Here is a 23,383-nt window from a genome sequence, read left to right as displayed (position 1 = left end):
CTGGTGCTTGTATTGCTTGATAAATTTCTAGTGTGACGTTCGGCTGCTCTGCTACTGATGGTCGGGACAAAGGGGCGCGTGAAACGCCAGTAGTTCGCCACTTCGCGCTGTCGTGCAGTAGCGGACGGCCGCAGGCCATCAAACCGCCGCGCTGTGAAGGAACCAAAACTCGATGTTCTTTTTTTGTCGGCGATTTGCATTCGCGGAGACAATAAAATGAAGCGTGGCTTCGGGTAAAAATCGCGGACCAGTGCCAACTAGTAAAAAAGGCGCCTGGTGTCGAGACGTCTGCTCCTGCATGCGCATCCCTTTCAGCTCGCAGCCTCTCCAGACCTTTAGTAGATGAAGCGGCTGCGGTACGCTTTCTACTATAATAACTGATATCATCGAATTGTGGATTTTTTTCTCTTTGCTGGAACGTGGAGCGCTTGACGCCGTGCAAACCGTGCGGCTTGATGTTCTACCGCCGGCGGCTCGCTATTACCAGACTGCTTGGCCGGTGTCGTGAGCTTGTTGGCGGGCAGTTTTTACTCCAGCATGTTCCAGGCGACAGTTGCACTGAAGCGGCCTTCTTAGGGTGGCCCCGACCATGTTGAATGGAATTACCTCTGTTTCTGGCGCATGATATTAAAATCTGTTCGTCCAAGACTCGACAAAAGCGGTTCTTATCAGAGAAAGCGTACCGCAGCCGCTTCATCTACTGCGAATAAACCCAGCAGTGCGAGATAGCATGGGCAAATATAAAGAATGGGCCGCGAACCGCCATTCCAACAACCTATCGCGCACGGATATTTCCGAGTATAGCAGACGAGACGCCGCAGCGATCCTTTGCCTATGCGGTATCGTGCTCATGCGACATATAGGGCCTGCGGCTTTAAGGTGGCAGCCGTCAGCTGCAGCATAAGCTGGGCGCAGATAGAACAATCGCACCCCCGTCAACCCACTCCGACAGCGCATCAGACGTCGCGGCTATAGCTGCGACATCTCGCGCTGCTCCCTACGATTAAATAGCGCTAAGCCGATGCTAAAGGTATGGAGAGGCTGCGAGCTGAAAGGGATGCGCATGCAAGAGCAGACGTCTCGACACCAGGCGCCTTTTTTACTAGTTGGCACTGGTCCGCGATTTGTACCCGAAGCCACACTTCATTTTATTATCTCCGCGAATGCAAATCGCCGACAAAAAAAGAACATCGAGTTTTGGTTCCTTCACAGCGCGGCGGTTTGATGGCCTGCGGCCGTCCGCTACTGCACGACAGCGCGAAGTGGTGAACTACTGGCGTTTCACGCGCCCCTTCGTCCCAACCGTCAGCAGCAGAGCAGCCGAACGTCGCACTAGAAATTTATCAAGCATTACAAGCACCAGCGCGAGAGCGAGGGTGAGGAGGAGAAGTTTGTCTTCACTCGGGGTACTCTCGTCGTGAGAGCGCGAAGCATGATAGCAGCGCCGGCCCCGCAGCCGCTCCGGCCACCTGCCACGTTGTCCATTTTAATCTGTCCGCGACTGCACATATACCTTGCATTCTCTAGCGCCGCCTCAGGCGAAGTTTCACATACTGTCACGTGGTAATGATGGAGAAGAAAGCAGCGAAATTGTGAGTGACAAAACCAGCGTTTTATGGGGCGTACCTGTGCCCTCAAAAATAAAATTTCATTATGGGGTTTTACGTGCTGAAACCACTTCCTGATTATGAGGCACGCCGTAGTGGAGGACTCAGGAAATTTCGACCACCTGGGGATCTTTAACGTGCACCTAAATATAAGAACACGGGTGTTTTTGCATTTCGCTCCAATCGAAATGCGGCCGCTGTGGCCGGGTTTCGATCCCGCTACCTCGTGCTCAGCAGCCCAACACCATAGCCACTGAGCAACCACGGCGCGTGCCCTCAAAAGTAGGCTACACTCAAGGAACAACGACAGCGGCGAACAGAGTCAGCGATCGTCTAAAATCTAATCAGCTGGTCAAGCGCGTCAATTTTTATACACAGGTCATCCAACGTTCCAGAGTAACCCTCTGTGGGACAGCGGGACACATACGTCCCCCTTTTCTTCCGTAGGAAACTTGTCCTCCTCCACTGCCCGTCCCAATCAGCGCAACAAGACAGTGCTGAAAATCTAACCTATGACATTCTAAATGTAAAAAAAAAAGCTTTTTACGCGCTTTAGACAGGTGGTGGCAGCGCCACAATGCAGTTGAAATTTGTTCTGCCCTTCAGGAAAGCTTCAGGAAGGGCACAACTTCCTCAGAATTTTCATGTTCAGTGCAAAAAAAACGAAAAAGACCACACACACACAAGAGGGCCTGGCGTTCGAAATGCCGTTAAAGCTACTCCTTTTGTGGTTTCTTGGAGTGGCAATTTTAGCTCTCAATTGCCGTGTGTTTTTATAAATTTGTGCAGTAATTCGAGCGATAAATGCATCAAAGCGCAGTCGTCCGCAAATTGCGACGTTTCTCGCTAAGCTTATTTGTGCTTGAGGATGCATGGAAATATTGCCTGAAAATGGGCAGACATTCACGGACAGCAGCAGTACACGACCCTATCGACAGCAAAATAAAGGACAAAAAATGGCCTATAAATGGTTGGCGTGTGCGGTGAGGTGAGATTAGAAGGAACAGACCACAAACCTCAAACTGTTCCCAAGAGGCGCAGATGCAGGTGGTGTTCGACTGCTGGGAATGAGGTGATGCCAAAGTTCCTCCGCGCACTTTGTGAAGTGCCACTCTGCCCCACTTTTTTCGGGCCGTTCCATGCCAAAAACCCGGCAAAGTGATTGCAAGATGGTGCCTTCATGAATCAGCGGGACAGTGTTTTCGCACTTTTGAAAACTCTCTCATGGGTCAACGAACGGGAAATGTTTACCACTTTTTTAAAAATAAATTATTGGCTTGATTTTGATGAAATTTGTTCTATACTACTTCAAAGTGGTTTATACGCATGTATCACAGCCGGTTCTAATATCATCATATAAAAAATATAGACGAACCTATAAAGGGGTAATGGGTGTCGACCGCGTGTCTTCAAGAAAGTTCTGCAGAATTCAGGTCGTACATGCAATCAGATTATACAAGTTTCGGTGAAACTGGACCATCGATAACATTCGAGAAACTTCCGGTACATGCGGGTGCCTCCCGCAGTGAGCGATAACATTCGTTAGACGAGGAAAAGTGCTTACCAGAAAAAAAAAAAAAAAATAAACAAGTCGGCGTGTCAATGCCCTCCTCTGAAAAAGCATCGTCCCGATGCTACATACATACGAGGAGAGCGAAACACAAAAGGACACTTATTATACAAAAGTAACAAAACAACAAAGAAACAAAGACTAGAGTAACACAGTCAAAAACAAAAAAAAAAGGAAAGGCCAAAGTTCAGCTATGCAAAGTCGCAAAGTTTGTTAGAGCTGGTAGAGCGGCTTAAGTCGAACAACGTGGACTATTTCGGGTCGTGAGTGGCGCCACTGTGATAGCGAAATGCCCTCTGGCACGACCTCATAGTCGAGTGCGCCAACGCGTCGTATGATCTTGGAGGGTCCGAAGTAACGGCCTAAAACTTTTCTCTAACTCCTCGTCAGCGTATTGGGGTCCAAACCCAAACACAGTCACCTGGTTGGTGCTCGACGTAGCGTCGTCGAAGGTTGTAGTGTCGACTGTCAGTCCTCTGCTGGTTCTTCATCCGCAGGCGGACGAGCTGTCGGGCTTCTTCGGCGCGCTGGAGATAGGTGGCGACGTCAATATTTGCTTCGTCAGTGACGTGCGGCAGCATGGCGTCGAGAGTGATCGTCGCGTTCCTGCCGTAATCCAACTTGAACGGTGTGATATGTGTTGTTGCTTGCCCCGGCGTGTTAGAAGCGAAGGTTACATACGGCAGTACGGAATCCCAAGTCTTGTGTTGGCCGTCGACGTACATTGACAGCATGTCGTCAAGGGTCTTACTCAGGCACTCCGCAGGACCATTCGTCTGCGGGTGGTAGACAGTCGTCCTCCTGTGGCTTGACTGGCTGTATTGAAGAATGGCTTGGGTGAGCTCCGCTGTAAAAGTCGGTCCTTTGTTGGTGATGAGGACTTGTGGGGCACCATGTCGCAGCAGGATGTTCTCGACGAAGAATTTCGCCACTTCGGCTGCGCTGCCTTTCGGTAGAGCTTTAGTTTCAGCGAATCGGGTGAGGTAGTCCGTCGCCACGACGAATCACTTATTTCCGGATGTTGACGCCGGAAAGGGTCCCGACAAATCAATCCCGATGTGTTGAAAAGGTCGGCAAGGAGGCTCGATCAGCTGTAGTAGCCCGCTGGCTTTGTCGGTGGTGTCTTGCATCGCTGACAATATCGGCATGCATTGACATATCGAGCGACGTCGGCAATCAGGCGCGGCCAGTAATACCTTTCCTGTATCCTTGATAGCGTCCGGGAAAATCCGAGGTGCCCAGCCGTCGGATCGTCACGTAGGGCGTGCAGTACTACTGGACGCAGTGCTGAGGGTACAACAAGAACGTAATTGGCGCGGACTGGTGACAAGTTCTTCAATAAAAGTAGGCTGTTTTGAAGAGAGAAAAAAGACAATCCTTGCTTCGTTGCCCTAGTAATCAAGGTTGGTGTTCCCTTCCAAATACTCTACGAGGCTTTTTAGCTCTGGGTCTCCTCGTTGCTGTTCAGCGTGAGTGTTCCGCGCTGATTATTCCAAGGAAGGCGTCGTCATCCTCGTCATATTGTGGCGGCGGGTCACTGGGGGCGCGTGATCCGCAATAGGCATCAGAGTGTTTTCGTCCGGACTTGTATATTACCGTGACGTCATATACTTGCAGCCTGAGGCTCCACCGCGCCAGCCGTCTTGAAGGGTCCTTTATTTCGCAAGCCGTCACAACGCGTGATGGTCGCTGATGACTTTGAATGGCCTGCCATATAGGTAAGGGCGAAATTTCGCTGTAGCGCAAATGATGGCGAGGCATTCCTTTTAGATCGTAGAATATATTGCCTTCAGCCTTTGACATTGACCGGCTAGCTAGGCTATCACCCGTTCAAGTCCGTCTTTCCTCTGGACTAGGACAGCACCGAGGCCTAGGCTACTGGCGTCATTGTGGATTTCTATATCGGCGTCCTAGTTGAAGTGCGCAAGTACCGGTGGCGACTGCACGCGTCCTTCGAGTTCTTGAAATGCGTCAGCCTGCGGCATTTCCCACTTGAACTCGGCATCGCATTTAGTCAGATGTGTCAGCGGCTCAGCGATGCGTGAAAAGTCCTTGACGAAGCGCCTGCAGTAGGCGTACATGTCAAAGAATCTACGCACTGCCTCCTTTTGCTTGTAAACAGGAAAGTGCGAAATAAAGTTTAAGGTAAAGTTGTGGATGGGTTGCTGGAACTCTGCGAGGGCAGCTGTCTTCTGTGGATCAGGGCAGACTTCAAATTTGCCGATGACGTGGCCCAGGAACAGGTGCTCATCTTACGCAAAGCGGCGATTTTCCGGCTCTAGAGTGAGCCCTGATGACTTGATGGCCTCCAGCACTGTCGCAAGCCGCCTAAAATAATTGTTGAAACTTCCCACGAAAATGACGGCATCATCCAAGTAATCAATACAGGCCTGCCACTTAAATCCTGCTAATACCGTGTCCATCACGTGCTGGAACGTTGCAGGCGCCAAGCACTATCTGAATGGTATGACCTTGAACTCATAGAGGGCGTCTGGCATGTGGAAAGTGGTATTTTCGCGCTTCCTCTGGTCAACTTTTATTTGCCAGTAGCCAGTCTTGAGATCCATCGAAGAGAAGTATTTAGCGTTCCAGAGCCAATCCAATGCGTCGTCTATCCGTCGGAGGGGGGTATACGTCATACTTCGTGATCTTGCTCAGTCGACGATAATCGACGCAGAAACGTAAGGTTCCGTCCTTTATCTTCAAGATTGTAGGGGATGTCCACGTGTTTTCGACAGCTAGATGAAGTGGTCGACTAGCATTTCGTCAAATTGTTGCCTTATAGCTCCACGTTTTCTCGTGAAAACTCAGTAGGGGCTCTGGCGGAGTAGTCGAGCGCACTCTTCGGTCATTATGCGATGCTTTGAAACTCGTGTTTGTCGAATCCTTGACGACGTAGAAAAACTGTCTTTGTATTGTCGGAGAAGGCTTCTGAGCTGTTCCTGGTTACTCATGAGGAGACTTGGATTTATGTCGAGGTCTCGTTCGGAAACTGTAGCTGTGGGGGTAGATGCGGCAGAATCCGAGAGGACAAACGCATTGCTGGCTTCCACAATTTCCGCGATGTATACGATCGTCGTGCCCTTGCTGATGTGCTTGAACTCCTGGCTTTAGTTTGTCAGCACCATATTCCTTTTCCCGCGTGAAGTCGAGTGATCCCTCTTGCGACGCAAATTTCACTGTAGAGCAGTAGACGTTGATCCCTCGATGACGCCTTCTACTTCTGCGGGTGTTTCGATTCCGACGGAAATGACAGCACTGGAGTGAGGCGGAATTCGGACTTGTTCTTCGAGCACGCTCAAGACATGGTGACTACGAGCGTTCTCCAGCTGTATCGCTTGATCTTCGGATAGTGTTATTGACTTTGACTTCAGGTCGATGATTGCGCCGTGTTGGTTCAGGAAGTGCACGCCAAGAATGAGGTCTCGTGAACACTGCTGGAGGGTAACGAAGGTGGCAGGGCCGGTCCGGTCATGAACTGTGATTCTTGCGGTGCGGATTCCAATCGGCGTTATTAGGTGTTCTCCAGCGGTCCGAATTTGGTAGCCTTCCCACAGAGTCTTAACTTTCTTCAACTTGTCGTCGAAAGCTCCATTCATGACGGTCCACTCATGCGGTGACGGCATGTCCATCGAGAAGCACGCCGAGGTCGGTGGTTCTTTGTCTTGCGTCGCAGTTAGGTCTCGGCGTCGGATCACGGCCGCGTCGTGTTGACGTGTGGCTGGAACGTCGCGTCGTCAGGTATTCTTTTGTCGGCGTATTCTTGTAGGCTTTCTCGGGATGGCGGCGTCTCGTCGACATATAGTCGAGATCGACTTTTCGACGTCTTCGTCGGCGGCGAAGGATCTTCATCAGTTCGAGAAATAGCGACCGCACCTCCATCGGTTGCTGCTTTTAGTTGTCCGGATATGGGCAGACGGACCCGCCCCGGGCTGGAACAGTGTATGATCGGTACTGCGGCGACAGGTAGCAGCCTGGTGACGGTGAACGGTGCGGTCGTCGAGGGATCTACTGAGTCGCGTCGAGGTGGTCGGCGATGTCACGTGGACGTTCACCTTGCTGTGGGCGCGGTGCATTGATGGCAAACCCTCGCAGTCTCATCTTGCGGTAACGGCATCGGTGGTAGATGTGCTCGGCTTCTACGCAGTGATAGCAAAGCGGACGGTGGTCTGGTGCCCGTCAAACGTCCGTCTTCCTTGGAATGATGCGCGGGGCGATGGGTTGGCGTGCTGGCGGCGGCGGTAGTAGACTACGGCTCTGTGGCGTTACGGGGCCCTAGCGCGGTTGCGGAAGGGGACCTTGACGTCGGGCCGGAGATGTACGACCTGCCTCGCGCGCCAGAAAAGAGGGCACGCATGCGGGCCACCTTCCTCGCGTGCGCGACGCTATTTCTCTCCGCTAGGCTCCACCCGCCCTCACCGCGTGACTATGTGGCGCGATGCTATTTTTACCTGCGGAGAGAGGAGCGTTACCAGAAAACTCAGCTCAGCTGTTTGCCGCCTCGCGTTGCCTAGCAACCACCTGCGAGAGCGCGGAGCCACGTAACCTCCTCGCACCTCCTCGCAAAAACTCTGGCCGGCGCGGTGACACACCTCTCGCCTCCTCTACTTCGTGCGTATGTGCTGCTCCCATGGGAAGACGGAAGAAAGTCCGGACGCCCGAAGAAGCGGCTTACCAGGGAGAGTACCGTATTGTCATTCGAGAAGCGACGCGTCGCCGCCTAGCTGATCCGGAACACCACGCCGAATCTGCGGCTGGGAAGAGGCGACGCCAAGTCTAGGATCCGGAGTTTCAGGGCAGGGAATGCGAGAGTCGGCGCCTGAATGCTCGACCTCGCCGAGATACTATCTCGGCCTGCGAATGCTCGAAAACTTCCAGCGGCAAGCGCGCCGAGACACAGGGGGTGCGAATAGCCGATTCCAGCGCAAATTTCTGGGCATAGAGTTTGGGCACAGCTGTCACATCTGTGACCTACAAGGAAGCTCGGCGCGCGTCTCAGCGGGACTACGATCGACGAAGGAGAGCCGATCCTGCCCATCGCGCCGAGGCCACCGCCGACAAATGCCGTTGCCGAGCCCAGAATCCCGAGCTTGTGGACAACCAACGCTCTCGACTGAATGCTCGGCGCCGCCGGGAATCGGTTCCGGGCCTGCGCGTCACCGAGAACTTCCAATGCTAAGCCCGCAAATACGTGGGAGGTGCGAACGCCTGCTTTCAGCGCGAATTCCTAGGCATAGAGTTCGGGCACAGCTGCCGCGTCTGTGATTGGCTCTGGTTCTACGTGAATCTTTCCCCGGCGACCTCGATGCGGAACTTTGAACAAAAGAGCTCTGCCTTTTAAGCGCTTCGCGAAGCCTTTCCGACGCCACCGACCATGCTGACGACCACGACGACGGTTGGACGTCGACGACGAGGACCGCTTCGACGGTGACGACGACTGGTACTGAAACACTGTAAATAATAAATTGTGTCGCACGTACTGTGGCTTGTATACGTGTGACTTGCTGCGGCTTGTGTGGCTTAGCTGCCTGGCCGTGTATGACCTCCCAAGAACTTGGCGTAACTTAGCAAATCGTGGCGGCACCTAGTATGAGCATAGTTAAGCCATCCATAAACTCATAAACTTAGCAAAACCTAGCAACGCTTGGTATAAGCCCAGCCAAGTCATGCATAACATTGCAAAACTTAGCAAAACCTAGCAACACTTAGTGTGAACCTAGCCAAGTCATGCATAATTTCGCAAAACTTAGCAACACTTAGTTTGAACCTACCCGAGCCCTGCATAAGCTCGCAAAACTTAGCAAAACCTAGCAAAGCTAGCAGAAGCCAGAACTATAGCTACGCTGTGACCCAGCCTTGCACCACTTGTGCGACCTGCCCATATATTTTTTTTTTATTTGAAACCTGCAAGTAGAGGAAATCTAAAGCTCATAAGCTGCAGTTAGCCAGTCGCCTAAATGCAAATGACAAAAAGCAACCGTGGAAGTTTCATTCAAGTACCTAATGTTTTATATGCTCGAGAAGTGACGGCATCAGCGCTAGGGGGTTTCCACTTGTCTTGACCACGCAGATATCTGATTGCTCTCTCGGGCTTAGAAAAATGATATAAAATTTACAAAGCAACGTAAAACCCCATAATTTAATTTTTAACAAAGCTGCCACTGAGTCAGATGGCACACTACACCTGGGCGTTGATTGAAATATTCATCAGGAATATTGCACCTATATTAGGATTTAGTAACTTGGTCATGAGAAAGAAATTGACTAAAAAATAAACTGTTCTGGAGTGCATAAGCAGGCATTACCAAATCATGCCCGGAAGCTTACCACTACAGTTGAAAAGAGCGGAATCATTGCATTCTACGGGTGCTAACCAATTGAGCAGAAACTTGGAGGTTAACAACGCAGCTCTAGAAGACGCTAAAGATCGCCCAAAGAGCGACGGGCCAAAAAAATGTTACGCGTAAAGTTAAGATTCAGGCAGTTAGCGGTGTGGATCAGCAAGCAAACGGCGATAGCCGATATTCTAGTTGACATTAACAGAAAAAAATTATGCGGATCCCACCCACTGTGGGAATCGACGTAAGCGAAGCTTCCTGTGCTGTTTGATTTGATTGACGGTAATGTTTGGCTTCTTACATATTTAGTCCAACATAACAGTGGGGACCTGACGTTAAACGTTACCTTGCGTGCACCACTGCTGTTTGTCTGCGTATTACACCGAACACACAGGGCGACACGATTGCTTCAGATGTTGTTGTAAGCTATACTTCCTAACCAAGGAGAATGTCGACCATACTTATAGTTTCACATGTCACTTAGCATCGTGGCCGAAGTATTAAACAATAATTAAATTCTGGGGCTGGGCGAGCGAAAACCCCAATCGAATTATTAGGCACGCCGCAGTGGCGGATTGTGGAATAATTTGACGCCCCCATAGTATCCTTTACGATCTCCTTAAGTTTAAGTGCACGAACGTTTTTTATTTCGCCCCCGTAGAAATTCGGCGGCCGTGGTTTGGATCAAACCCACGACCTCGAGCAATGCCATAGCCACAAGGCTACCACGGAGGGCAATAAAGTGTTTATTTGACGTGTGACCACCTCCCTAGTGTCACTTAGACCCTTTAATGCGGCCCTGCTTCTGCATACCCTGCGTAAGTTGCCCGCTTGACAAACTTGCATGATGTTTATTTTTCAGAAATAGCAGGAACGTACCGTGTCGTGCCTTGAATTTAAATTTATTCCATTTGACCGCAACCGCTGTCATCTCTAAAGTAGTAGCGTTTCCTTGCCTTGTCATGTCGCCTTCTCCCTCTCCCGCCATCACACCATGTATTGGAACTGCAAGCAAAGAGTAGCAAAGCTGTTATTCACTTGTTTCGCGACTGCATTGGTTCTATCCATTCTCCGTCTCCTCTCCCCCTCCTCTCTACCATTCTTTCCAGCTTCCCTGTCGGTTTGCAAGTTAGTAGAACGTAAGCGCTGCAATTTCTGCAATGCTCTTGCTGGGGGTCTCAGGTAATTAGGGCTGTCAAGAGGCTAATGTGACGACGCCCAAGGAACTCCAGAGGGTATTGTGTAGATTCGACGTGGTGGAAAGGTTCGAACGAGATCTCGCGTCGCCCCTCCTCTCTGTAGCGCTCCTGTCATGTATACAGACGCTCTGAACCACCCCTCGACGCGGTGTGGCCGACAGCAGGAGTAGCAGCAGCAGAAGTAGCAGTAGGAGAGTCGAACAAAGGGGGAGAGAAAGTTTCCCCTAAAGATTGATCTTTTCAGGCCGGCGGATCATTAGTGTTACAGAATCGGTGCCAAGGGAAACAAGCACAGTCGAGGACGGCTGAAACTAGGTGGCGTGATGAAACCAGGGAGTTTACAGACAGAAGCTGGAAGCAGCTAGCGCCAGGCAGGGGAATTGCAAATCTCTGGGAGAGGCCTTCGTCCCGAAGCGGACATAAAAAGTTGACACTTAGTTTAGCGTACGCTAAAAAGGATGAAGGCAAGAGCCCGCATGCCCGCGAGACATTAATTAAATTACTAACATTATTCATTCATAATTAATAATTGTTGCTTCCTATTACGTGTTTTCTCCCACCAAAGGTTGTGGTTTCAAGTGCCTTGACTAACTGTGCCTTATTTAAGACCGAAGGTCGTGGCTTCGGCTCCTACGAACGGTCGTGGGTTCGATCATCAATTGTGGCATCATCAGTTTTGGCGCCATTAAACATTGGTCCTACCAAAGGCCAGAGGTACAACTCCCACCAAAGGTCCTCGGTTCCAGTACCTTAAATACCTTGCATTATTTACACCAAAGGTCGTGCGTTCGACCATCAATGGTGGCACAATCAATTCTGGTGCCATTAAATTTAGACCCCACGAAAGGTCGAGGGTACGACTCCCACAAAAGGTATTTGGTGCGAGCACCTTAATTAACTCTATCTTAACTACCGGCACCTTAATTAGAATCACCCTATTAACGCAAATGTCGTGGTTCACACTCCCGCTAATGGTCGTGGGCTCGTGGCACCATAAATTTTGGTGCTATTGAATTTCGGTCCCACAGAAGGTCGAGGGTTCGCCTCTCCTCAAATGTCGTGGATTCGTGTGCCCTATTTAAAGTTGACTTAATGCTAGTGGTCGTTGGTTGGACTCCCATCCGTTTTGGCGCCATTGAATTTTGGTGCCATAACACCGGACGGTCAATTTTTCTATGACATTGGACAACGGATTTTTCAACCGATGAGGCACTTAAGCTTTCGCCTTGAAATCAGCTACCGCTTCTGGTCCTGCTGCTGCTGATGATGATTACGACCTAAAATGAGTGTGTCCTCCGTTCGTGTTACTACAGTAACAAGAATTCTGCACGCACCAGCTACTTCATCAATGATAGCTCTCTGGTGGAGGCGTTTCCACCCTCCGAGATGTACTGCATACATCCTGTTCTAGTGCGCTCTATATGACGTCATAATTTTTGCTACCGTGGTCATATTCAAGGAGATAAAGGTGCAGCTAATAGTAAAACATGGACTAGAGTCGTTATCTAACGTAATTTTGTGCCATCGGTGGTGTTAGGTTGTCAAAGCACGCAACAATCTAGTAGGATGGCGACGCTGAGAACGAGCCTAAACGTGGGTCTGATAACGTGCGTCAAAATCACATCACATTTTGTAATGTGCCTGACTTCGCTTTGGACGCGGGCTGCCGCAGCGCTGAGTGTCGCGTCTTCGTACAGTTGCAAAGTGATAGCTCAAGTCGTTATACAAATTAGTCACAGCTGCCGCGAGCTAAAAAATTACTTCTTAGATGACACGACACCGCTATCCGATGTGCATTATTGTCACGTGGTCGTGACTTCAAAGAACACAGTAGCAATACTGTGAACGACAAAACTAACTTTTATTGGGCGAACCTGTGCCCACAAAACAGGCTACACTTAAGCACAACGATAGCGGCGAACACGGTCGGCGATCGTCGAAAATCTGATCAGCGGGTCCAGCGCGTCAGCTTTTATACAGCAGTCATCGAATGTTCCAGACTAATCGTTGGGACCCGCGTGCCTTCCACAAAGTTCTACACCATTCGCGTCACGCGATGAAATCAGATAACACAAGGTTCGGCGACAACATACAGCGGATAGAAGCATCGATAACTTTCCAGAAACTTCGGATACATGCAGGCGCGTCCCGCGCTGTGCGATAAGATTTGTTAGGCGGCGAAACGTGGTCGCCCGATAAATATAAGTACACGTGTCAATACCCCCCTCTTAAAAAGCATCGACCCGATGCTGCAAACAAACGAAAGTAATAAGGAAAAGCACTCGTAGCAAAGAAGACAACAAAATAAGGAAGTTCGTCAGCGTCCGTAAAAGGGTTTAAGGCGCACCACATGGACCACTTCAGATCGTGCGCGGCGCCGCTGTGAATGCGAAATGCCGTCTGGCACGACCGTCGGATAACCTTGTAGGGTCCGAAATAGCGTCGCAGTAGCTTCTCACTTAGTCCTCGCCGGCGTATCGGGGTCCATACCCAAACACGGTCGCCGGGCTGGTACTCGACGAAGCGTCGTTGCAGGTTGTACTGTCGGCTGTCGGTACGCTGCTGGTTCTTGATCCGTAAGCGGGCGAGCTGTCGAGCTTCTTCGGCGCGCTGGAGATAGGAAGCGACGTCAAGATTTTCCTCGTCAGTGACGTGCGGCAGCATAGCGTCGAGCGTCGTCGTCGGGTTCCTGCCGTAAACCAGCTTAAATGGCGTGATCTGTGTTGTTTCTTGTACCGCCGTGTTATAAGCGAATGTTACGTACGGCAGGACCGCATCCCACGTCTTGTGCTCGACGTCGACGTACATTGCTAGCATGTCGGCGAGGGTCTTGTTCAGGCGCTCCGTGAGACCATTCGTCTGCGGATGGTAGGCAGTTGTCCTCCTGTGACTTGTCTGGCTGTATTGCAGAATGGCTTGCGTGAGCTCTGCTGTAAAAGCCGTTCCTCTGTCGGTGATGAGGACTTCTGGAGCACCATGTCGCAGCAGGATGTTCTCGACGAAAAATTTCGCCACTTCGGCTGCGCTGCCTGTCGGTAGAGCTTTAGTTTCAGCGAAGCGGGTGAGATAGTCCGTCGCTACGACGATCCACTTATTTCCGGAAGTTGATGTCGGAAACGGTCCCAACAAGTCCATCCCGATCTGCTGAAAAGGTCGGTGAGGAGGCTTGATCGGCTGTAGTAATCCCGCTGGCCTTGTCGGTGGTGTCTTGCGTCGCTGACACTCTCGGCATGTCTTGACGTAACGGGCGACATCGGCGGTTAGGTGCGGCCAGTAATACTTTTCTTGTATCCTCGATAGCGTTCGGGAGAAACCGAGGTGCCCAGCGGTCGGATCGTCATGTAGGGCGTGCAGTACTTCTGGACGCAGCGCCGACGGAACAACAAGAAGGTAGTTGGCGCGGACTGGTGAGAAGTTCTTCACGAGTAGGTTGTTTTGAAGCGTGAACGAAGATAATCCACGCTTAAATGCCCTAGGGACAACGTCGGTGTGCCCTTCCAAATACTCGACTAGGGCTTTTAGCTCCGGGTCCCCTCGTTGTTGTTCGGCGAAATCTTCCGCGCTTATTATGTCAAGGAAGGCGTCGTCATCCTCGTCATCTTGCGGCGGCGGGTCAATGGGGGCGCGTGATAGGCAATCGGCATCTGAGTGTTTTCGTCCGGACTTGTATGTTACAGTGATGTCATATTCTTGTAGTCTGAGGCTCCACCGTGCCAGCCGTCCTGAAGGGTCCTTTAAGTTAGCTAGCCAACACAACGCGTGATGGTCGCTGACCACTTTGAATGGCCTGCCATATAGGTAAGGGCGAAGTTTCGCTGTAGCCCAAACGATGGCGAGGCATTCCTTTTCGGTTGTAGAATAATTGCCTTCCGCTTTTGACAACGACCGGCTAGCGTAAGCTATCACGTGTTCATGTCCATCTTTTCTCTGGACTAGGACGGCACCGAGGCCTAGGCTACTGGCGTCAGTGTGAATTTCGGTATCGGCGTGCTCGTCGAAGTGCGCAAGTACGGGCGGCGACTGCATGCGTCGTTTCAGTTCTTGAAATGCGTCGGCCTGCGGCGTTTCCCACTTGAACTGGACATCACATTTGGTTAGATGGGTTAGCGGCTCCGCGATGCGTGAAAAGTCCTTGACAAAGCGTCTGTAGTAGGCACACATGCCAAGGAATCTACGCACTGCCTTCTTGTCGATGGGCTGCGGGAACTTTGCGATCGCAGCTGTCTTCTGCGGGTCTGGGCGGACTCCAGATTTGCTGATGACGTGGTCTAAAAATAGAAGCTCCTGGTAAGCGAAGTGGCACTTTTCCGGCTTCAGAGTAAGTCCTGATGACATGATGGCCTCTAGTACTGTTGCAAGCCGCCTAAGGTGATCGTCGAAATTGCCGGCGAAGACAACGACGTCGTCCAAGTAAACGAGACAGGTCTGCCACTTCAATCCTGCTAAAACCGTGTCCATCACCCGTTGGAACGTTGCGGGCGCCGAGCACAGTCCAATTGGCATAACCTTGAACTCGTAGAGGCCGTCCGGGGTGATGAAGGCGGTCTTTTCGCGATCTCTTTCGTCGACTTCTATTTGCCAATAGCCAGACTTGAGGTCCATCGACGAGAAGTATTTAGCGTTGCAGAGCCGATCCAATGCGTCGTCTATCCGTGGGAGGGGGTATACGTCCTTCTTCGTGATCTTGTTCAGACGACGATAATCGACGCAGAAACGTAGGGTTCCGTCCTTTTTCTTCACCAGGACAACAGGGGACGCCCACGGGCTTTTCGACGGCTGGATGATGTCGTCGCGCAGCATTTCGTCGACTTGTTCTCTTATAGCTTCACGTTCTCGCGGCGAAACTCGGTAAGGGCTCTGGCGGAGTGATCGAGTGCACTCCTCGGTGATTATGCGATGCTTGGCGACTGGTGTTTGTCGAATCCTCGATGATGTCGAAAAGCAGGCTTTGTATCGTCGGAGCAGACTTCTGAGCTGTTGCTGCTTGCCCATGGGGAGACTTGGATTAATGTCGTAGTTTGGTTCGGGAACCATGGTCGTTGGGGCAGATGCGGCGGAATCCGAGAGGACAAACGCATTAGTGGTTTCCAGAATTTCCTCAATGTACCCGATCGTCGTGCCCTTGTTGATGTGCTTGAACTCCTGGCTGAAGTTTGTCAGCAACACTTCAGTTTTCCCTCCATGCAGTCGAGCGATGCCTCTTGCGACGCAAATTTCACGGTCTAGCAATAGACGTTGGTCGCCTTCGATGACGCCTTCTACGTCAGCGGGTGTTTCTGTGCCGACCGAAATAACAATGCTGGAGCGAGGCGGGATGCTCACTTGATCTTCGAGCACACTCAAGGCGTGGCGACTACGAGGGCTCTCCGGTGGTGTCGCTTTATCTTCCGACAGCGTTATAGACTTCGACTGCAGGTCGATGATTGCGCCGTGTTGGTTCAGGAAGTCCATACCGAGAATGACGTCTCGTGAACACTGCTGGAGGATAACGAAGGTGGCAGGGTAAGTCCGGTTTGAATGGTTATTCTTGCCGTGCATATTCCAGTCGGCGTGATGAGGTGTCCTCCAGCGGTCCGACTTTGAGGGCCTTCCCATGCGGTCTTAACCTTCTTCAACTGGGCGGTGATGTGTCCACTCATTACGGAGTAATCGGCCCCTGTGTCCACTAAGGCGGTAACTGCGTGGCCGTCGAGAAGCACGTCGAGGTCGGTGGTTCTTTGTCTGGCGTTGCAGTTAGGTCTTGGCGTCGGATCACGGCTGCGTCGCGTTAAACAGAAGCTGGAACGTCGCATCGTCACGTAGTCTTTTGTCGGTGTAGTCTTGGCTTTCTGACTTCGTCGGGACGGCGGCGTGTCATTATTATGTCGTGGAGATGGTCTCTTCGGCGTCTCCGTCGGCGTCGGAGGATATTCGTCAGTTCGACGAACAGCAACCGCACCTCCATCGGTTGCTGCTTTTAGTTTTCCGGATATGGGCTCGCAGACCGGCCCCGGGCTGGGCCAGTGTATGGTCGGCGCTGCGGCGACAGGTAACGGCCTGGTGACGGCGAACGGGACGGTCGTCGAGGGCTCCACTGAGTGGCGGCGAGGTAGTCGGCGATATCGCGAGGTCGTTCGCCAATCTGTGGTCGCGGCGCGTTCACGGCGAACCCTCGGAGTCCCATCTCCCGGTATGGGCATCGGCGGTAGATGTGCCCGGCTTCTCCGCAGTGATAGCAAAGCGGGCGATGGTCAGGGGCGCGCCAAATGTCAGTCTTCCTTGGAATGCCGCGTGGGGTGACGGGTTGGCGTGCTGGCGGCGGGGTTGGTGGTGGACGACGGAACTGTGTCGTCACTGGGCCCTGCCGTGGGCGCGGAGGGGGAACGTGACGGCGGGCTACAGCGGCGTATGTCATCGCTTGCGGCTGAGGCTGCGGCGATTCAGGGGCTACTCCGAGTTGTTGTTGGAGCTCCTCACGTACGGCGTCGGCAATCGAAGCCACTTGAGGCTGCGGTGACGGGAACAGCTTTTGTAGTTCCTCCCGCACGACCGCTCGGATAGTCTCGCGCAGGTCGTCGGTGGCCAGTGACTGAATTCCTGTGTAGTTGGTAGAGTTCGTGCGGCGGTTGAATTGCCGGTTCCGCATTTCGAGTGTCTTCTCGATGCTGGTGGCCTCGTGAAGAAACTCTTCTACGGTCTTCGGTGGACTTCGTATCATTGCGCCGAAAAGTTCTTCCTTCACGCCACGCATGAGAAGGCGGACTTTCTTCTCTTCGGGCATATCCGGGTCGGCGTGGCGGAACAGGCGGTTCATTTCTTCCGTGAATATGGCGACGTTCTCGTTAGGTAGCTGCACTCGGGCGTCCAGCATAGCTTCGGCCCTTTCCTTGCGCACGACGCTTGTAAAGGTGCGCAGGAAGCCGGTACGGAACAGGTCCCATGTTGTCAATGTCGACTCCCTGTTCTCGAACCACGTTCTGGCGGCGTCTTCTAGGGCGAAGTATACATGCCGCAACTTGTCGTCGGAGTCCCAGTTGTTGAAAGTCGCGATTCGCTCGTACGTCTCCAGCCAGGATTCCGGGTCTTCAGTTGCTGCTCCATGGAAGGTCGGTGGGTCCCGAGGTTGTTGCAGGACAACGGGGGTCGCTGGGGCAGCCATTGGGGTTGTCTTGGCCACGATCTTCTTGGTCTTCTCAGGTAGAAGTCCGTGTTCCGGGGGAAGCTGTTGTAGACGACGGCTTACTCGATGGTCCGTGACTACGTTGGTTCTCTCTTTACGGTCCGGGCTTGGATCACGGCTTGTCGGGGGCGTCCGGTACATGGACCAAAAGCACCTCCACCAGATGTCACGTGGTCGTGACTTCAAAGAACACAGTAGCAATATTGTGAACGACAAAACTAACTTTTATTGGGCGAACCTGTGCCCACAAAACAGGCTACACTTAAGCACAACGATAGCGGCGAACACGGTCGGCGATCGTCGAAAATCTGATCAGCGGGTCCAGCGCGTCAGCTTTTATACAGCAGTCATCGAATGTTCCAGACTAATCGTTGGGACCCGCGTGCCTTCCACAAAGTTCTACACCATTCGCGTCACGCGATGAAATCAGATAACACAAGGTTCGGCGACAACATACAGCGGATAGAAGCATCGATAACTTTCCAGAAACTTCGGATACATGCAGGCGCGTCCCGCACTGTGCGATAAGATTTGTTAGGCGGCGAAACGTGGTCGCCCGATAAATATAAGTACACGTGTCATTATTAAGCCTCTCACCAGTGCGAAAGGCACCAAAGATGACGGCACATTGTCAGTGATTTTCAGTTTCATGTTAGCACGATGGGAAGTAGAACTCGGCTGCGGTTCGACGCTAGTTCCGAGCCTCAATCATGGTGCGAGTATGCCCAAGCCGAAGTTCTCAATAGGTGCTTGTCAAGCGCCGATCTACTCCTCGTTTACACATGTTGTTTTTTGTCGTGCTGCAATCGTCAGCATCAACGAGTGCCAACTCGACCGTGCACCGGCGTTCTTTTTCGCGTAATTGCCAGGCCGGATAGCTGATTGTTCAACAATGCAAACCGTTGGCGTAGCGTAAATCCGCTGGCCGCCGCTCAGCTTCCTTATTTCTCTGCATTTCGTCTCTCTGCGAAAGGAAGTGGTTTTACAAAAAAATCCGAGGATACCTAAGCACTACTTATGAATGGCGAATACGAAAGCATTAATGTCCAATTGAACGCCGCTGGACTTTCCTTAGAGCTATAAACTCCTCGCAGGGAAGCTAGCGCTTTGAGACTCTTGGCCAACGCCTCCTGAATAGCGCGAGAACTGTGGCCTTCGATCAGTGTGACGTCGTGCTCACTTGTCCGACTGGCACAGAATCTGATCGGGACGCTGCCGAGCAAGCGGCGGTAATTTTGACGTCGCGGCTTCGTCACACCGGGCTCTTCAATGGAAATTTCCGTGCAAGACACACGATGTCACAAAGGAGACTGCACAGGCCCGCTATCTATAGGAGGCGCTCGTTTCGCCATGCGTGCATGTCGCTCGGCTTCAGAGCGTCGGCTCGTAGGTGCGTGACAAAGAAAGACGAACACCAACCAAATAAAGCTTTTTAAAAAAAACAATGCGTTTCCGCTTCCATACGGAAGCTTTGTCCACAATAATTTTGCGAACAAATTTGTGAACAAGGCTCGCGCATGGAAGCCGGAACTTCCTGTTTCCTCAGAAGTTTTATTTGGTCGGTGTACACCTTTCTGTCATGTTTCATCCCGAAGAGACGGGTCCCCATCGAACTCCCACTTACGTCGCAGATTCGAAATTCACTACCGCCAACGTTCTTCCTTTCGAATTTATTCTGTCTTTTTAATGCATTTATTTCTCTATAGCGATTACCGAGGAGAAGTTAGAACGCAGGCGATAGCTTGCATGTACAAAGAACCCGTGGATAACACAGACTTCGGAGAGCAAGGGCGACGGCCTCTCCCCTCAAGCAGCACCTGGCATGCCTGCGCGCTAGCAGGTGTTCCTTTTCGCCCGCTCTCTCCGTCGAGGCGGGCATGTGACGTGGCGTGGCGTGGCAGCCACTGTGAATTTAGGTTGTGTTTGGCTGCTCCACGCAACAGACGCCGTCTCTTTGCTCAAAGGACCATTTGATGTTTCGCATCAAGATCACAACCTAAACTCCTCTTCCTACGGCGCGGATGCAGCCGCATACCGGAACACTTCGACGTAAACCGTGACAGAAACACTGCAAATGCTGCTTGCCTTGTATCTACGTCTGCTTTGCATGTAACAAAAACGAAATCAAAAATAAATACTTTATGGAGCTATCACTGTGAGAGCCCTAGCCTCCTACTTGAAAAACACCGCTGCTTGAGTGACAAGGACTGCATCTCTCTGCATTCCACTCGCAGGCGGGCGCCACCAGCGGACCCAGCACGGTCTGCATCTTATGCACGGCGATGGTGCTCCTCACGGTGGCCGCGGCGGTCACCTTCTACGCTATCGACATGTCCAAAGCGGACACGGAGGCGACCACTGTCTCCTCCACGAAGGCAACGCCACCGCCAGTGGTGTTCTACTACAACGTGACGGCGCAGCAGGGAGCTGGCCTCGACTTCACTGGAGAAGGCCACGATGCGACCACAGACGACGGCGAAGTCGACGAAGTCGAGGCTTCGAACACGCGGAGCGTATGACTCCATGTCATCTTTAACGCGACAGTGGCGATGTTTTCTTTTTTTTCGGTATTACCAAACGAATTGAACCAATTCTAACGAAAATTTTTTGTCTGTATTCAAATATATTTTCAGTGATTATCTTCTTTGTAAGTTCGTTCCCAAATTTTTTTGTAGTGCAATGCTTCCAGCGTGGTGTGTTGCCACGCGATTGCGCTTCAGTCGAAATTAGTAGTGTTTTGAGCTCCATATAGCCATTGGATACAGTAGCCTCGATGAGCGCCAATTTGGGTGTCAGGGGCCCGTATTCGCAGAAGTCTTGCGCTAGAGTTTGTCCAAAGCATAAAATTTCTCTAAATGATATGCTAGACCCATTGTCACGGGTATAAAACAATTTACAAGATGTATTTACAAGGCATATATAAATAGCAGCCGATAATCCCGAGAGGCTGTTGCCCATTCATCGTCTTCACCATGGATGACTTTGAACCCTTTTCCACCGTAACACGACTCCCGGCAGAAAAAGCACCATCCCGGTGCTTCAGAGGGGGCCGTCGGTAAGGGCATAGTAAGGCTTAAGCCGAGAGACGTGTACGACATCAGGTGATGTGGAACCGGGTGGCATGACGGAGGTCTCGGGAGTGTCCAATGGTAATACAGGGTCACGACCGAAGAGTAAGTAAAAGGGGGAATACCCAGCAGTACCGTGGCGTGATGAATTATAGGCGAACGTGACGTAGGGCAGCGCCGCATTCCAGTCCTTGTGGTCGGGTAAAACGTATTTCGATAGAATGTCAGTAATAGTCCGATTAAGTCGCTTAGTAAGGCCGTTGGTCTGGGGATGATAGGAGGTGGCCAGTTTGTGCTTGGTAGAACATGAGCGCAGGATATCGGCGATTACTTAGGAGAAGAAAGTGCGGCCGTGGTCAGTAAGGAGCTGTCGCGGGGTGCCATGTACTAAAATGATATACTGGAGTAGGAAATCTGCGACGTCGGTCGCGCAGCTCATAGAAAGTGCCTGAGTGATGGCATAGCGCGTCGCGTCATCAGTAGCGACAGCGACCTACCTGTTGCTGGAGCTGGACTCTGGGTAAAGGCCAAGGAGATCCAACCCACGCGAAAGAACGGCTCAGGTGGAATGTCGATCAGCTGTAAGTACCCGGCAGGAAGCGTTGCTGGCTTTTTGCAATGCTGACAGGGCTTTCAAGCAGCCACATAGCGCTGTACGGAGCGTGCGAGGCCGGGCCACTAGAAGCGGCGGCGCACGCGGTCGTAAGTGCGAGCAAGGCCAAGGTGTCTGGCAGTTGGGGCGTCATGACGCTCCTGAAGCACGGTCGAGCGGAGGTGTTGAATGACAAAGAGAAGGGGAGGACCGTCAGAATGAAAACTGCGTCGGTACAATATCCCAACGTTGAGAACGGACCACTGCAGCGATGGATCAGTAGGAGCAGATTCCATAATGCTGGCCAATGTCTCGTTTTACTACTACAGAACACCGCGAACGTGGTTTTACACACACGAGGAAGAGCCAACCAGCTGGGACTTGTTCAAAGAAAAGCTGTCCGACGTTTTTCGTAATCTGACCGGTCGACAACTAGCCGCCAAGCAACAACTTGCCACGCGTGCCCAAACTGCTACCGAGACGTGTATCTCGTACATTCAGAATGTCCTTGCACTGTCATAAAATCGACACGTCCATGCCAGAGGCGGACAAGGTTGGACACATGATCAAAGTCATCGCGGACGACGCATTCAACCTTCTGGTCTTTAGAAACTTGTCGACTGTCGGCGCCATCATGAAGGAATGCCGCCGCTTCGAGCAGGCGAAGAGTCGCCGTATGTACAATCAGTTTACACGGCTTTCAAATACTGCAGCGACCTCTTCCTGTACCAACCCCACCTACCAATCTAGCTGTCCACCACCAAGCGAAAACATGACCTAAATTCTACGCCGCGAACTCGAAGCAGCGTTTCCTGCCTCGCCTTAACAGACGTCATGGAACAACACCGCCTAGGCGATATCGCTCATCCAGTGCGTGGTTCGCCAGGAAATCGCTAATATGTGTCTACCGAGCACCTCCACCAAAATGTCACGGGTATAAAACTCTTTACATGATGTACTTACAAGACATATATAAAGAGCAGCCAAGAATCCCGAGAGGCTGTTGCCACTTCGTCCTCTTCACCCTCGAAGACCTTGTCCTCTTTTCCACCGTAACAATATGAAAACATAGACGGCTGGCCTATGGTGAAGTGCACTTATGAATGAAGAGCTTAGGGATTTCCGTATCATGGCTCGAAGTAGGTAAAAATAACTTCAAACAGGAAAGGAAAGAGCATAAAATCAAATATGCGGCAGTAACTGGAAGAAATGCCCGAATACGAAATCATCAACCGGCTTAAACGGGGCGGCTGATTTTTTTTCCTTGTTTTCTAGACTACACAAGTTTTTAATCACCTGCTGCAAATACCATAATTGCAGTGCTTAAACTGGATTACTCGAAGCGGAGGGCATTACTCGCACGTGATAGCGAAACACATAATCAACTAATTAACTTTTTAAATACCGCATTTATTGAAATTTACAAATTGCACAGGGTTAGTTGGCAAGACATATCCAGTTCGAAAAAATTCTAAGGACCACACGGGTTTCTATATGTGAAACTCGCGGTGAAAATGCTCTATTGTTTCATTTTTCTCGAACCGCAGTTTTTTGCAATTAAGAGCAAACATAACTGGAACGCCTACGGATTTCGTCGCACACCTTGGGAATTAATAGCTCGAAACTGATGCACCGTGAATATTATCGCGATGCAGAACAGCACATGCAGACAAGAGACGACGACCAAAAAGTGTGATTGTTGCTGCAGTGCTTCGGCCGCCATGTTCTAGTGTCAGCTGCTGCCTTCAGCATTCGCCTTGCATAAACATTTGTGCTTGTCTCCTCCTCGCAACATTTTGGCGAACGGGCGGGGTACCAACATGGAGCTCAACAGTGGTCACCACGGGAGC

The 23,383-nt window shown here is 51.4% G+C and overlaps 1 protein-coding gene across 1 annotated transcript in view; it reads left to right on the top strand.

Annotated features, from left to right (window-relative positions):
* The window catches only part of LOC129386528 (uncharacterized), a 31,272-nt gene extending 10,748 nt beyond the window's left edge, over window positions 1-20,524 (top strand). The window contains exon 2 of the mRNA XM_055074603.1: window positions 20,108-20,524. Coding sequence (XP_054930578.1) covers window positions 20,108-20,392 — 285 coding nt within the window. The 3' untranslated portion in view covers window positions 20,393-20,524. The remainder of the gene's footprint in view (window positions 1-20,107) is intronic.
* The last annotated feature ends 2,859 nt before the right edge of the window (window positions 20,525-23,383 follow it).

This window comes from Dermacentor andersoni, chromosome 4 (genome assembly GCF_023375885.2).
Source record: "Dermacentor andersoni chromosome 4, qqDerAnde1_hic_scaffold, whole genome shotgun sequence".
NCBI classification, from domain to species: Eukaryota; Metazoa; Arthropoda; class Arachnida; order Ixodida; family Ixodidae; genus Dermacentor; species Dermacentor andersoni.
Note: the sequence above shows the minus strand (reverse complement) of the source record. Positions and strands in the feature narration are given on the sequence as shown.